A 13,131-nucleotide genomic window follows, 5' to 3' on the forward strand; every position below is an offset into this window, starting at 1 on the left:
CAGAGAGTAAGGAAAGTCTTTCAAAGATTCCAAGACAGAGGACTGACACTTAACAAGGAAAAATGCATATTTAGTCTAAAGCAGATTGAAATCGTGGACATTTAGTCACGGCAGCAGAGATAAAACCAGACCCACAGAAAGTTGAGGCTTTAGGAAGAGCACCAAGACCAGAGAATGCAGGAGAACTATGTACTTTCCTGGGGAAATGTGGACTTCCCATGAAATTCATACCAAACTACGCAAACCTCTCAGAAACACTACGGAAACTGATCAAAAAAGGACAAGAGTGGGAATGGACATCCGAAACAGAGAAAAACATTAGAGAAATGAAAAGAGCCCAGAATAGTGAACCAGGTCTCGCATACTTCAAACTTGATGTACCAACATTAGTGATTAGTGACGCAAGCCGAGTAGGACAACAGTAACAGAAAAATTGATAGAATAAGCCAACCACTTATGCAAGTTGTTCACTGACCCCTACAGAGAGAAGATAGTCTCAGATCGAGCGAGAAGCTCTTGGATGCATGTGGGCAGTAGAACACTTCATAAATGTTCTATATGGAGGCAAGTTCGCTTAGATGTTGAAAGACTGATCAGAAATTGCTCAGCTTGTGTGCTAAATCAACCACTGCACGAAGACCAACCACTTGAACTACCACCAAGACCCTGCATTAAACTAGGTATTGACTTAGTGGGTGGTAAGCCATGCTGGTTAAGTTTGCCTTGAATTCTAAATAAATCACAGACAGTGTCACCAGCAAAGCACCCCCACACCACAACACCTCCTCCTCCATGGTTTACGATGGGAATTACACATGCAGAGATCATCCATTCACCCACACCAAAGTATCATAAAAACACAGCGGTTGGAACCAATCATCTCCAATTTGGACTCCAGACCAAAGGACAAGTTTCCACTGGTCTAATGTCCATTGCTCGTGATTCTTGGCCTAAGCAAGTCTCTTCTTATTATTGATGTCCTTTAGTAGTGGTTTCTTTGCAGCAATCGACCATGAAGGCCTGATTCTCACAGTCTCCTCTGTACAGTTGATGTTGAGATGTGTCTGTTACTTGAACTCTACGAAGCATTTATTTGGGCTGCAATTTCTGAGGCTGGTAACTCTAATGAACGTATCCTCTACAGCAGAGGTAACTCTGGGTCTTCCATTCCTGTGGCGGTCCTCATGAGAGCCAGTTTCATCATAGCGCTGGATGGTTTTTGCAACTGCACTTGAACTTAAACTCAAGTTCTTGACATTTTTGGTATTGACTGACCTTCATGTCTTAAAGTAATTATGGACTGTAATTTCTCCTTGCTTATTTGAGCTCTTCTTGCCATAATATGGACTTGGTCTTTTACCAAATAGGGCTGGCTTCTGTATACCCCCCTACCTTGTCACAACACAACTTATTGGCTCAAACACATTAAGAAGAAAAGAAATTCCACAAATTAACTTTTTAGAAGGCACACCTGTTAATTGAAATACATTCCAGGTGACTACCTCTGGAAGCTGGTTGAGAAAATGCCAAGAATGTGCAAAGCTGTCATCAAGGCAAAGGTGGCTATTTGAAGAATCTCAAAAGTAAAATATATTTAGATTTGTATAACCCTAACCCTAACTTTTTTAGTTACTACATGATTCCATATGTGATATTTCATAGTTTTGATGTCTTCATTATGATTCTACAATGTAGAAAATAGTAATAAATAAAGAAAAGCCCTTGAATGAGTATGTATTCTAAAACTTTTGACCGGAAGTGTATATGTTGAATGTAAAATAAAATAATTTAATGTGTTAGCTATTGTAACAGAAATGTTAGAAACAGGAATCAAATGTTATTGCTAAAGTTGTGGACTTTAAATCTAACTAGGGAAGGGATTTAGAATAATGATTGGACTATGACTGTGTGAATAGGGTGGGCGTTCTATGTTTTTGTATTTCTTTGTTTTTGGCCGGGTATGGTTCTAGATCAGGGACAGCTGTCTGTCGTTGTCTCTGATTGAGAACCAGACTTAGGTAGCTCTTGCCCACATGGGTTTTGTGGGTAGTTATTTTCTGTTTAGTGTGGTTTGCAACTGACGGAGCGGTTTCAGTTGTTTCTTTTGTTCCTTGTTAGTGTTCAGTTTATTAAAATAATGATGAACACTTACCACGCTGCATCTTGGTCCTCACCTTCTTCCACCAACGGTCATTACACTATCACAATATTACCTACTTCTTAAAGTGATGAAGACAGGTCTAGAACAAGAGAATCAAAATGGCTTTGAAGTGTGAGACCTAGAAGAGTATTAGTTGTTATTTAAGTGAATTAAACTTCTTAGCGACAGGATCCACAACACAGGAAGATGCATATGAGAACGCATTAGGTAGAAATGTTTTGCAGAACACAAACATGGTTGAGTGGGTATACCGGAGTCCATGTTTGTGCTCTGTGCGCGTGTGTATTTTACATCTGACTAGAAATTAAAAAGGAAGTTATTTAAACAGAAAAACATTTCCTCATGTGTGCTACCTACAGTTGAAGTTGGAAGTTTACATACACCTTAGCCAAATACATTTAAACTCAGTTTTTAATTATTTTTTTTACAATTCCTGACATTTAATCCAAGTAAAAATTCCCTGTTTTAGGTCAGTTAGGATCTCCACTTTATTTTAAGAATGTGAAATGTCAGAAAATAGAGAATGATTTATTTCAGCTTTAATTTCTTTCATCACGTTCCCAGTGGGTCAGAAGTTTACATACACTCAATTAGTATTTGGTCGCATTGCCTTTAAATTGTTCAACTTGGGACAAAAGTTTCAGGTAGCCTTCCACAAGCGTCCCACAATAAGTTGGGTGAATTTTGACCCATTCCTCCTGACAGAGCTGGTCAGGTTTGACCAGAGGACATTTATCCAAAAAGTACGATCTTTGTCATCTTTGCAGTTGCAAACCGTAGTCTGGCTTTTTTATGGCGGTTTGCACTTTTCACACCACAGTACATTAATCTCTAGGAGACAGAACGTGTCTCCTTCCTGAGCGGTATGACAGCTGCGTGGTCCCAGGGTGGTTATACTTGCGTACTATTGTTTGTCCAGATGAACGTGGTACCTTCAGGCATTTGGAAATTGCTCCCAAGGATGAACCAGACTTGTGGAGGTCTACAATTTGTTTTTTCAGAGGTTTTAGCTGATTTATTTAGATTTTCCCATGATGTCAAGCAAAGAGGCACTGAGTTTGAAGGTAGGCCTTGAAAAACATCCACAGGTACACCTCCAATTGACTCAAATGATGTCAATTAGCCTATCAGAAGCTTCTAAAGCCTTGACATAATTTTCTGGAATTTTCCAAGCTGTTTAAGGCACAGTCAACTTACTATATGTAAACTTCTGACCCACAGGAACTGTGGTACAGGGAATTCTAAGTTAAATAATCTGTCTGTAAACAATTGTTGGAAACATTCCTTGTGTCATGCACAAAGTAGATTTGCCAAAACTATAGTTTGTTGTGGAGTGGTTTAAAAACAAGTTTTAATGACTCCAACCTAAATGTATGTATACTTCCGACTTCAACTGTATATCCCCCCAATAGAATTCCCATACTTTAACTATGTGTTATGGGATTTTTTATGAATAATTACTAAATTATGTATACATTTAACATAGAATTATAACAAACAGAATTCTACCCTGTCTTTCTAGTAGTGTTAAATAATGTTTGTTCTTTAGGAAGGGGTTATGTAGCAGGTATATCTCTCTGGTCACCCACAAAACCAATTATTTCTTTGGCCGCCTCTCCAGTTCTCTGCTGCTAATGACTGGAACAAACTAAAAAAATATCTGAAACTGGAAACACTTATCTCCCTCACTAGCTTTAAGCACCAACTGTCAGAGCAGCTCACAGATTACTGCACCTGTACATAGCCCACCTATAATTTAGCCCAAACAACTACCTCTTTCCCTTCTGTATTTATTTATTTTGCTCCTTTGCACCCCATTATTTTTATTTCTACTTTGCACATTCTTCCACTGCAAATCTACCATTCCAGTGTTTTACTTACTATATTGTATTTACTTTGCCACCATGGCCTTTTTTTGCCTTTACCTCCCTTATCTCACCTCATTTGCTCACATCGTATATAGACTTGTTTATACTGTATTATTGACTGTATGTTTGTTTTACTCCATGTGTAACTCTGTGTCGTTGTATGTGTCGAACTGCTTTGCTTTATCTTGGCCAGGTCACAATTGTAAATGAGAACTTGTTCTCAACTTGCCTACCTGGTTAAATAAAGGTGAAATAAAAAATTAAAAAATAGATCTAGGAAGAAATTAATGTATGTGGGTGTAGAAAGAGAATGAAGAGGAGCATTAACCTATGTTTGAACCAAGAATTCAAAGTATGGCACAAACACCAAATTGAGACTCTGCATGCAGAATTCTGCACAAACATCCTCTGTGTGCAACGTAAAACACCAAGTAATGTATGCAGAGCAGAATTAGGCCGATACCCGCTAATTATCAAAATCCAGAAAAGAGCTGTTAAATTCTACAACCACCTAAAATGAAGCGATTCCAAAACCTTCCAAAACAAAGCCATCACTTACAGAGAAATTCACCTGGAGAAGAGCAGTCTGAAGAGCAGTCTGGTCCTGGGGCTCTGTTCACAAACAAAAACAGACCCCCCCCCCAGGACAGCAACACAATTTGACCCAAAATTAAGGAAATATTTGACTATGTACAGAATCAGTGAGCATAGTCTTGCTATTGAGAAAGGCCGCCAAAGGCAGACCTGGCTCTCAAGAGAAGACAGGCTATGTGTACGCTGCCCACAAAATGAGGTGGAAAATGAGCTGCACTTCCTAACCTCCTGCCAAATGTATGACCATGTCAGAGACACATATTTCCCTCATATTACACAGATCCACAAAGAATTCAAAAATAAATCCATTGTTGATAAACTCCCATATCTATTGGGTGAAATAGCACAGTGTGCAATCACAGCAGCAAGATGTGTGACCTGTTGCCGCAAAACAAGGGCAACCAGTGAAGAACAAACACCATTGTAAATACAACCTATATTTATGTTTATTTATTTTCCCTTTTGTACTTGAACTATTTTCACATAATTACAAAAGCATACATAGAAATAATATGACATTTCAAATGTCTTTATTATTTTGGAACTTCTGTGAGTGTAATGTTTACTATTTATTTGGTATTGTTTATTTCACTTTTGTTTATTATCTATTTCACTTGCTTGGCAATGTAAACGTATGTTTCCCAAGCCAATAAAGCCCCTTAAATTGAAATTGAGAGAGAGAGAATAGAGAGCGAGCGCATCCATCCTCATCGGACGTCATCACTTGTCGCCATATTGGTTCAGGAAGTTGAAAGTATCAAAGTAGGATTCTGTTGCAGGTTTGCTGCTGTATTTATTCGAATATTCACTTGACCTACAGCACAGTTTACGACAGCCGTGTTCATTTATGCATCGGAAACCCTAAAACCATCTTGAGGTACAGAAATAATTTGTAATTTATCTGTTGTTTGGACGTGCATCCAGATGACTTCCCTAACACAGCGAAGTTCGGGCCTGGTGCAGAGGAGGACCGAGGCCTCTCGTAATGCAGCCGCCGACAAGGAGAGGGGGTCCGAGGATGAGGACTACGAGCCGCGCCAAGAGGAAGAGGACGAGAAGGGAGACTCCAAAGAAACTCGACTGACGTTGATGGAAGAAGTGTTGCTGTTGGGATTGAAAGATCGAGAGGTATGTTAGCTAGCTATTGTCGTTAGCCTGTTGTGCTAGCGAGCTGAGTTAGCTTGCTAAAGTTAGCTGGTTTGTTTACGTTCTAACCAGCTAACGTTAACTAGTTAGCTAACATAATAATGTGCTATTCCTACATTTAGGTAGTTAACTAACATTACTAGCTGTATTTTCATATAATATTCAACATTACAACCTGAAGGTTATCAAACGTGTCACTTGTATGTCTGTTTTATTTATCCAGGAAGTGTCGCTAACCCTGTGAAGCAATACGGACTCATTACAATCTTTTTCCAACAGGGATACACTTCCTTCTGGAATGACTGCATTTCTTCTGGTCTTCGAGGGTGTATGGTCATTGAACTGGCTTTGAGAGGAAGACTGCAGCTAGAGGCTTGTGGCATGAGGAGGAAAAGTCTGTTGGCCAGAAAGGTGAGCACTCACAAGTTTCAAACGTTATATTAAAACATAGATAAACTTGGTCGCCTGCCAAACAGCCGGACTTCCGTCTTCACCCGATGATGATGATGATAATAGGGCTGTCTCGAACTCGTCATACTTGTATTTGTAATCCTATCCGTTTACCACTTAATAGGATACTGGTAATTGGATTTACTCGCGATCGGAAAACGCTCAGAGCGCTTCTGATGTTCCTTCACTCATGCACACATCGTTCACGATCCCGACATCTGAAAGGCACATTACTTACTTTCATAGTCCTGATTATCAACAAAATAGGTTCATACATAATGCATGGCTGGCCACTGCTGCCTGCATTTATTTCTTACGATTTAGTTGGCTCGTCCTAGAAGCTTAGGCTACATTTCACTTTCGAGGAGCAAAACTTATCCCAACTTGTAGCCTTTGTCACAACATTTCTACAATCAAAATGAACAATTTACATTTTCTAATTTTATTTTCTAATGATCTGTTGCTCAAAAAACAAGTCTGGGGGAAATAATAACAGCAAGCATGCACTGGCATAGCTCACTGCATAACAACAAATAAGTCTTCTTCAGCAATGGAATAGCCTATGCAGACAGACAAAGAAACCCACAAAACAACACCAAGTAGACAGAGAAAAACAACCATATGGTGGTATAAAGTAAAACTAAATTGATAGCTAGAACAACAATGACTAGTTATGGATTGTGATTCTCCAGTCTGGACTGGTGAGTTGATTCCTAAGGTGAGTGAGTGTAAGGGGAGCCTTGAGTGTGTATCTGGGGAATTAAGGGGAGGGAGAGCAGCTTCACCAATGCAATTGAGTTGACGGATAAAGTATTAACCAATGTCAAAAACTTCCATGATATGGCCTCAGAAAAGTCGACTGAAAATATAACTAGATTGATAGCTAGAAGAAAAGTGGCTAGCTATCAATCTATGGATTTTGATTCACAATGTTTGGAGAGAGTTGTGAGTGAAAGTGGGAGCCATAGCGTTTGTGCAAGAGACGTATCTGTCTGGGAAAACGAGAGAGGCTTTTTCTAATCCAATCATGGCCAACACCTGTCCGTGTCTTTACTGACAGCAGAATCAGCCTTGTTGAGGCAGTATTTGGCATGGCTTGAGTGATATGAGAGATTCTGGCTTTTGGCTTTCTCCAATTACAGAAAATTACATTGTTTCCTCATGTCCGTATTGATACTTGTTTTGTCATAATACCCCTAGACAATAACAACTCTGATCTGGAGTGGGAGGGGTCAGAGTCCAAAATGTCAATTCGGACATGCCAATTGATGGAATGTCCGAGCTTTGATTGGCAGCTCTGAGTCGTTGCTGATGCATGTCAAATCATACAATACCTGGATGGGTATTTTAAGTATCAGCTAATCACATATGTTATAGCAGTCTGGTGCCCGACTGCACAGTCGATGACTTCTCATGTGGCACGCAACAATTGGTTGATACATCTGAGCAGGGCAACGCCGCCTTGGCCTTCTGCGTGTTTATGCTGACAAGGTTGTCTGACGTGTGTTTTACGTGTTGCAATGTTTGGAGGACGAGCAGTGTATGCCAACACTAGCGGTGTAAACCTATGTGTGTTTGACCTTTTTAAAATGGGTTTATTTTTGGTCAGGTGATCTGTAAGTCGGACGCTCCTACAGGAGACGTGTTACTGGACGAGGCCCTGAAGCATATCAAAGAGACCCAGCCCCCAGAGACAGTTCAGAGCTGGATAGAGCTGCTGAGCGGTGAGCAGAAATGGATTACCCCCCTGTCCTTCTCCTGTTCTCTTAAGTCCCTCTGTTTATTTTACTGGCTTTCTTCATTATCATGTAGATTTGATTCAATCCATTTGACAGGTGCTCTCACTGTGCCCCCCCCCCTTTCCCTCTCCCATACCCAGTCCATTTTTAAACAAAATATCTTTGTTTTTATATATAATATAGGCCATTTACGATTTTGACTTGATGTTCAGGTGAGACGTGGAACCCATTGAAGCTGCACTACCAGCTGAGGAATGTCCGTGAGCGCCTGGCCAAAAATCTTGTGGAAAAGGGCGTTCTGACCACGGAGAAACAGAATTTCCTCCTCTTCGACATGACCACACACCCGCTGACCAACGACACCATTAAACAGCGGCTGGTCAAGAAAGTCCAGGAGTCCGTCTTGGACAAGTGGGTGAACGACCCGGGGCGCTTCGACAAGCGTGTGCTGGCCCTGATCTTCCTGGCCCACTCTTCAGACGTGCTGGAGAACGCCTTTGCCCCATTGCTGGACGAACAGTATGACCTGGCCATGAAGAGGGTACGTCTGCTGCTGGACCTGGAGCCAGAGGCAGAGAGCACCAAGGCCAGCGCCAACGAGCTGCTGTGGGCCGTGGTGGCCGCCTTCACCAAATGAAGCCCTACCGGAAACAAACAGACGGAACTTTAAAAAACACTACAGGCCTGTGGGGCTCAGAACTCCCATGTTCTGATATGATGATGGAGATGGCAGAGATGATTAAGATCACAGAGGGTGGCTCTCCCTCTGTGTTGAGACAGGACAGTTACCCCTGACCTCTGAGTCACTGTCCTGTCCTCTACCTGGCCAGTTGGTTGACATCCGGTACCCTGTGGGTGTCTCCCAAATGGCACCCTATTCCCTATATGGCTCTGGTCAAAAGTAGTGCACTATATAGTGAATCGGGTGCCATTTGGCACGTGACCTTTCTGTTCACTGTGAGACCTTGTGTAACCTTGAGCACTTGTGCCAGTAGCTGGCACCCACACAGGTCTCTGTTCTTCCATTTAGAAGGGACTTTAAAACTGCTAGGCCTTGCTTGACCACCATGGCCCAGACCTACCACCATGGCCCAGACCTACCACCATGATCATCTGACCTAATATGATGACCTATGACCTACCAGAGGACCTGATATGATCGTACAGAACATTATTTGTTCTTTGCGTTAGTCACTTTGAGGAGGGTGCATTCTACACAAGCTCTTAGACATGACCTATAGACATCGTGTCGTTTTATCTTGCTAATAAATGTTAACCATCTCCAAACCATTTTGCACATTCAACAAGGGATCTGGAAGGGTTTAATATTTGTATAAAAAAAACTAACAGAAAAAATATTGTAACGTTTTATTCCAAGCACCATTTATTTTGTTCAGGGCACCAAACAATACAAACTTTATTCCTGTTCGGTTTTCCTTCCTGTCCCTCTCCATGTACTAAAGTGTTGTAGCTTGTGAATGCCATCAGTTTCAGATTAGTCTCTGCAACTCTTATCATCCTATTGCAGATATCCAGACATTGCATGTCTCCTCTTAACAGGCATTGGTTTCGGGTGTTCATGTGTGCAGCGTCATTTTGAAGAGGTACAGTCTCAAGAAAAAAATTCTCTCAAATCGGACAAATATCTTTGTCCTTTAGTTAGTACATTGAAAAATATGACTGGATAGGAGTGGAAGCTTCTCCTAAATCAGGCTAATTGTATTTTATATGGCTTAGTGTCCCTATATGGCAGTATAATCTTAACGCTTTTGGTTTTATGCCATGTATTTTATTTTCCATTGATACATTTTTATTGCTTTAATATAATTCACATTTCATTCAGATTTAGTTGGTCGCCATCAATGGTTTGGGCTTTTTCTTTCCTCTTCTATGCCTGTGTTGGTTGTACTGTTCATGACTCGGTGAGTAGGAGTTGCTCCCAACCACTGACACGGGGTCAGATACCATTTGTTCCCCGTAATGGTTAACGTTAGGACAGTGGTCTGGTAGGGTTATCTGATCCTAGATCTGTGGTTAGGGGTAACTTCTACCTTGAGCATTTGACTCACCTGGAGGCTGTAAAGACCCAAGTATGGTGTAGGGATCGGATGGGGATGATGATTATATGGTATGGAGAAACTGATTATGTAGAATTTGATAAATGAATGTACAGTGTAATAAATGAAAGGGTGTTCTCTATACTTCTGTAGGTTTTTTTTTTTACTACACAATAAAGGATATTTTAAGTGCCTGAATATAGCACTGTGTAGCTCTCCTGTCATTCTTATCTGCCCTTTTTGTATCACAATTCCCTGCTGAAGATGAATTTGATGATTATTTCTATATCATACACACCACTTGGCTGAAACGGCCTACTATCTGACTGTGACATTATTGAACAACCAATACAGATCAATTCAAAATATTGCAGACTTTTAATCGCTCAAGGCACAATTCTTTAAAACAAACTGAATGTAAGCCTCACATAAGGCATCAGAGCACTTCAAAGTCATGTGTCCATGATCCAAAACATGTCCCCAACAACTGATAATCCTCCTTTGTCATCGTACTTTCTTGTAGGATCGGTCCTGTCAGCTCTGGTTCCGATGTTCGCGTTTGACGTCCATGTGAATGGCTGCCCATCGGGCTACCAAATGTCCCAACGACAAACCAGCAGAGGTCCACTGGTTTTGCCATTTACACAAAGTTACTGATCCTTTTCACTCTCCATTGACATGGTGGGGGGGGGGGGGGGTGAGCACTGGACACTTTGCCACTGGATTGTGGGGCAGGGCCAGGCAGACTGTCCTCTTGACTTCCATCTCAGGTGGCTGCAAATGCACCTCTAAACGACCAGGTGGGACTGCTGCACAGCTACCAAAACTGTGGACTGAGATAGTATTCTATCTTCTTGTTTCCGTGATCTTCACTGAGTGGGTTGAACTCCCTCACTTAACTTTGATTATATTCTTGTAATGTTTTGTCAATATTTCCAATAATTTGGATCTCCAGTCCAGGGTGTCACGAGCGAGGACGTCTCCAACTTTACGCAGCTGATGCGCACAGTCCAGAATGGCAGTTAGATCTGGAGAGAAGAGAAAGTCATAGTTTAGTCAAGAAATTAATCATAGTACAATGTCTCATTTGTGGTAAAATCTTAAATTCAATAGCAATTTTAACAAAACTATCAAATTAGCTGTTACGTAATTACCTTGTCCAGTCATGTTGATTTGCGCTTGCTTTCTGTTTCTTTGTTGAGCTCTTCAAGAGTTCTGTTTGTACTTGTGGTACAGAGTAGACTGAGTATCCAAACGTGTTCAGCTGTGTATGGCTCGTCAGTCAGTGAGAGTCTTCTGCTAACGTCAGAAGTTCACTCGATTATATAGCCTTAATGATGGTGATGTAAGTTGTGGATCCCACCTGTGCTAGTCCCGCCTCCCAATCACCTGCTGTTTTTACAGTAATTTTCAAACCTATGTTGTTAGACATGTCCTTACAGATTGAACTGAAATCAGATAGGCAGCTGTTTATCATTGTAGGCTAATTCCCTTGGAAGGAACACAGTGATATGTCCTTGTTTGCATGGAATCAAATTGTGCTATTGTTATTCCATTTGTACAGTGAACTTCAGTCAATGGTTACCATAGCAAAATATTTTTGTTTGTGAACAGAGCAGACCACTGACTCACCACATCCTAAAGCTATTGCTTAGGCTACATACATACATACAGTATATTATATTTTTAGTAATACATATGATATGATTGGTCATTTGTGGGGTGGGCCTTGAAAAAAGGTACACATCTAAAAACACATTTTTGGGCCTCACTGACAATGGGTGCCCAAAGACCCAAGTTAAGGTTCATAAGGACCAGAGATAATAACACTTTATACTATTATGTGGAATAAAAAGATCCTCATAAATATCTGAAGTATTGATTCATAAATTACTAGACAGTTATAACCTTATAATAATAGAACATATCAATTAGGGATATTCTCTTGGCCTCCATTTGAAAGTTAATTGGCCCAGTGCACTTTGCACAGCATCAAGCAACAGTCCATAAAGTGTGATAGGTGATGCTATGTGTACAGATATGTTGTGTACACTACGCCTGCAATCAATACTATGCTGGCTTAGGACACATGTTATTTGATATTTTTTGGATTGGGAGAGAGCTTGCACTTACATAAACCAGTCATAAAAATGTATTGGTTTGCTCAAAGTACAATCGGGAGTTCATAATTAGAACACAGGACAGGAACATCTGCCAACAGTTAACCTGTGATTGAAACATACGTCATTATTCATGAAGTAACAAATGACAATTAATAAAGCTAGATTGATTGTGCAACATGGCAAGTGTTTCTAAGAAATGCAGGTGCATTTGAGGAATAATTGTTGACCCTATAATGAACATTACAGAGCATCAGTTGACCTTACTATACTGAGTTTGACCTTTCTGGAGGTTAATTTTAGGGTACTTTGTGCTAACTTTCATGGGTTAACAAATCATGTCTAATATGTGTCAAAGTCCTGTATCTGCACCAGATTCAGATCTGATTTGAAGATAATTTCCCTCCTGTCCTGAGTGTCCTTATATCCCTGGCCATAATAGCTACAACAGTGGTGACTAACATGTTGTGGCTTGTCCTGGGTGTGCCTAACAGATGTGGGCCAGTACTGTACAGTTCTGTTGTCAGCTGACTCTTGGGTCCAAATTATTAGTGCACCCTATAGCAAAACGTTTTGGAAAGGAAAATGAAAAAATGGTTTCTTATTGGACAAGTTCAGGTAGTCCCTCCAAGTTTCATTCCATTTTCCTTTCCGTTTGGTGCCTGGTGAATATGACCCTTGGTTGAACCCGGAGGCTCAGAATGACATATTACAAGGAATTATAAAACACAAATGTTATGTTCTCTTCCCCTAAGGTTACTAACGCACTTTGACCCGTACTTAACATTGTGCCAAGGAAGATTTTTATAGGATGTTTTCATATTAGGGCCTCACAATGTGGAGCAATTGTATGCTTCTGTTTACAAATCTCGTCACCTTTAACCTACTCTCAACAATAACATCCTTTCTTCCAAAAATGGAACCTTCAGCTGTATAATGAACCAAGAGATAAATGAACCCTTAATATTGATCTGATGCAAAGGAAATTAGTTGAAT

The 13,131-nt window shown here is 40.6% G+C and overlaps 1 protein-coding gene across 2 annotated transcripts; it reads left to right on the plus strand.

Annotated features, from left to right (window-relative positions):
• Positions 1–5,334: 5,334 nt before the first annotated feature.
• Positions 5,335–10,217, plus strand: LOC135548166 (Golgi phosphoprotein 3). Of its 2 annotated transcripts, XM_064977488.1 has the most exons (5): positions 5,337–5,402; positions 5,548–5,751; positions 6,049–6,180; positions 7,829–7,943; positions 8,171–10,217. In XM_064977488.1, exons 2-5 carry the CDS (start codon positions 5,548–5,550, stop codon positions 8,593–8,595), a joined length of 876 nt encoding a protein of 291 aa, XP_064833560.1. In that variant the 5' UTR covers positions 5,337–5,402; the 3' UTR covers positions 8,596–10,217. The 2 variants fall into 2 exon arrangements, with proteins under 2 accessions (XP_064833559.1, XP_064833560.1); XM_064977487.1 differs by having other exon boundaries at positions 5,335–5,751.
• Positions 10,218–13,131: the final 2,914 nt, after the last annotated feature.

Source organism: Oncorhynchus masou, chromosome 11 (genome assembly GCF_036934945.1).
Source record: "Oncorhynchus masou masou isolate Uvic2021 chromosome 11, UVic_Omas_1.1, whole genome shotgun sequence".
In the NCBI taxonomy this organism is placed as follows: domain Eukaryota; kingdom Metazoa; phylum Chordata; class Actinopteri; order Salmoniformes; family Salmonidae; genus Oncorhynchus; species Oncorhynchus masou.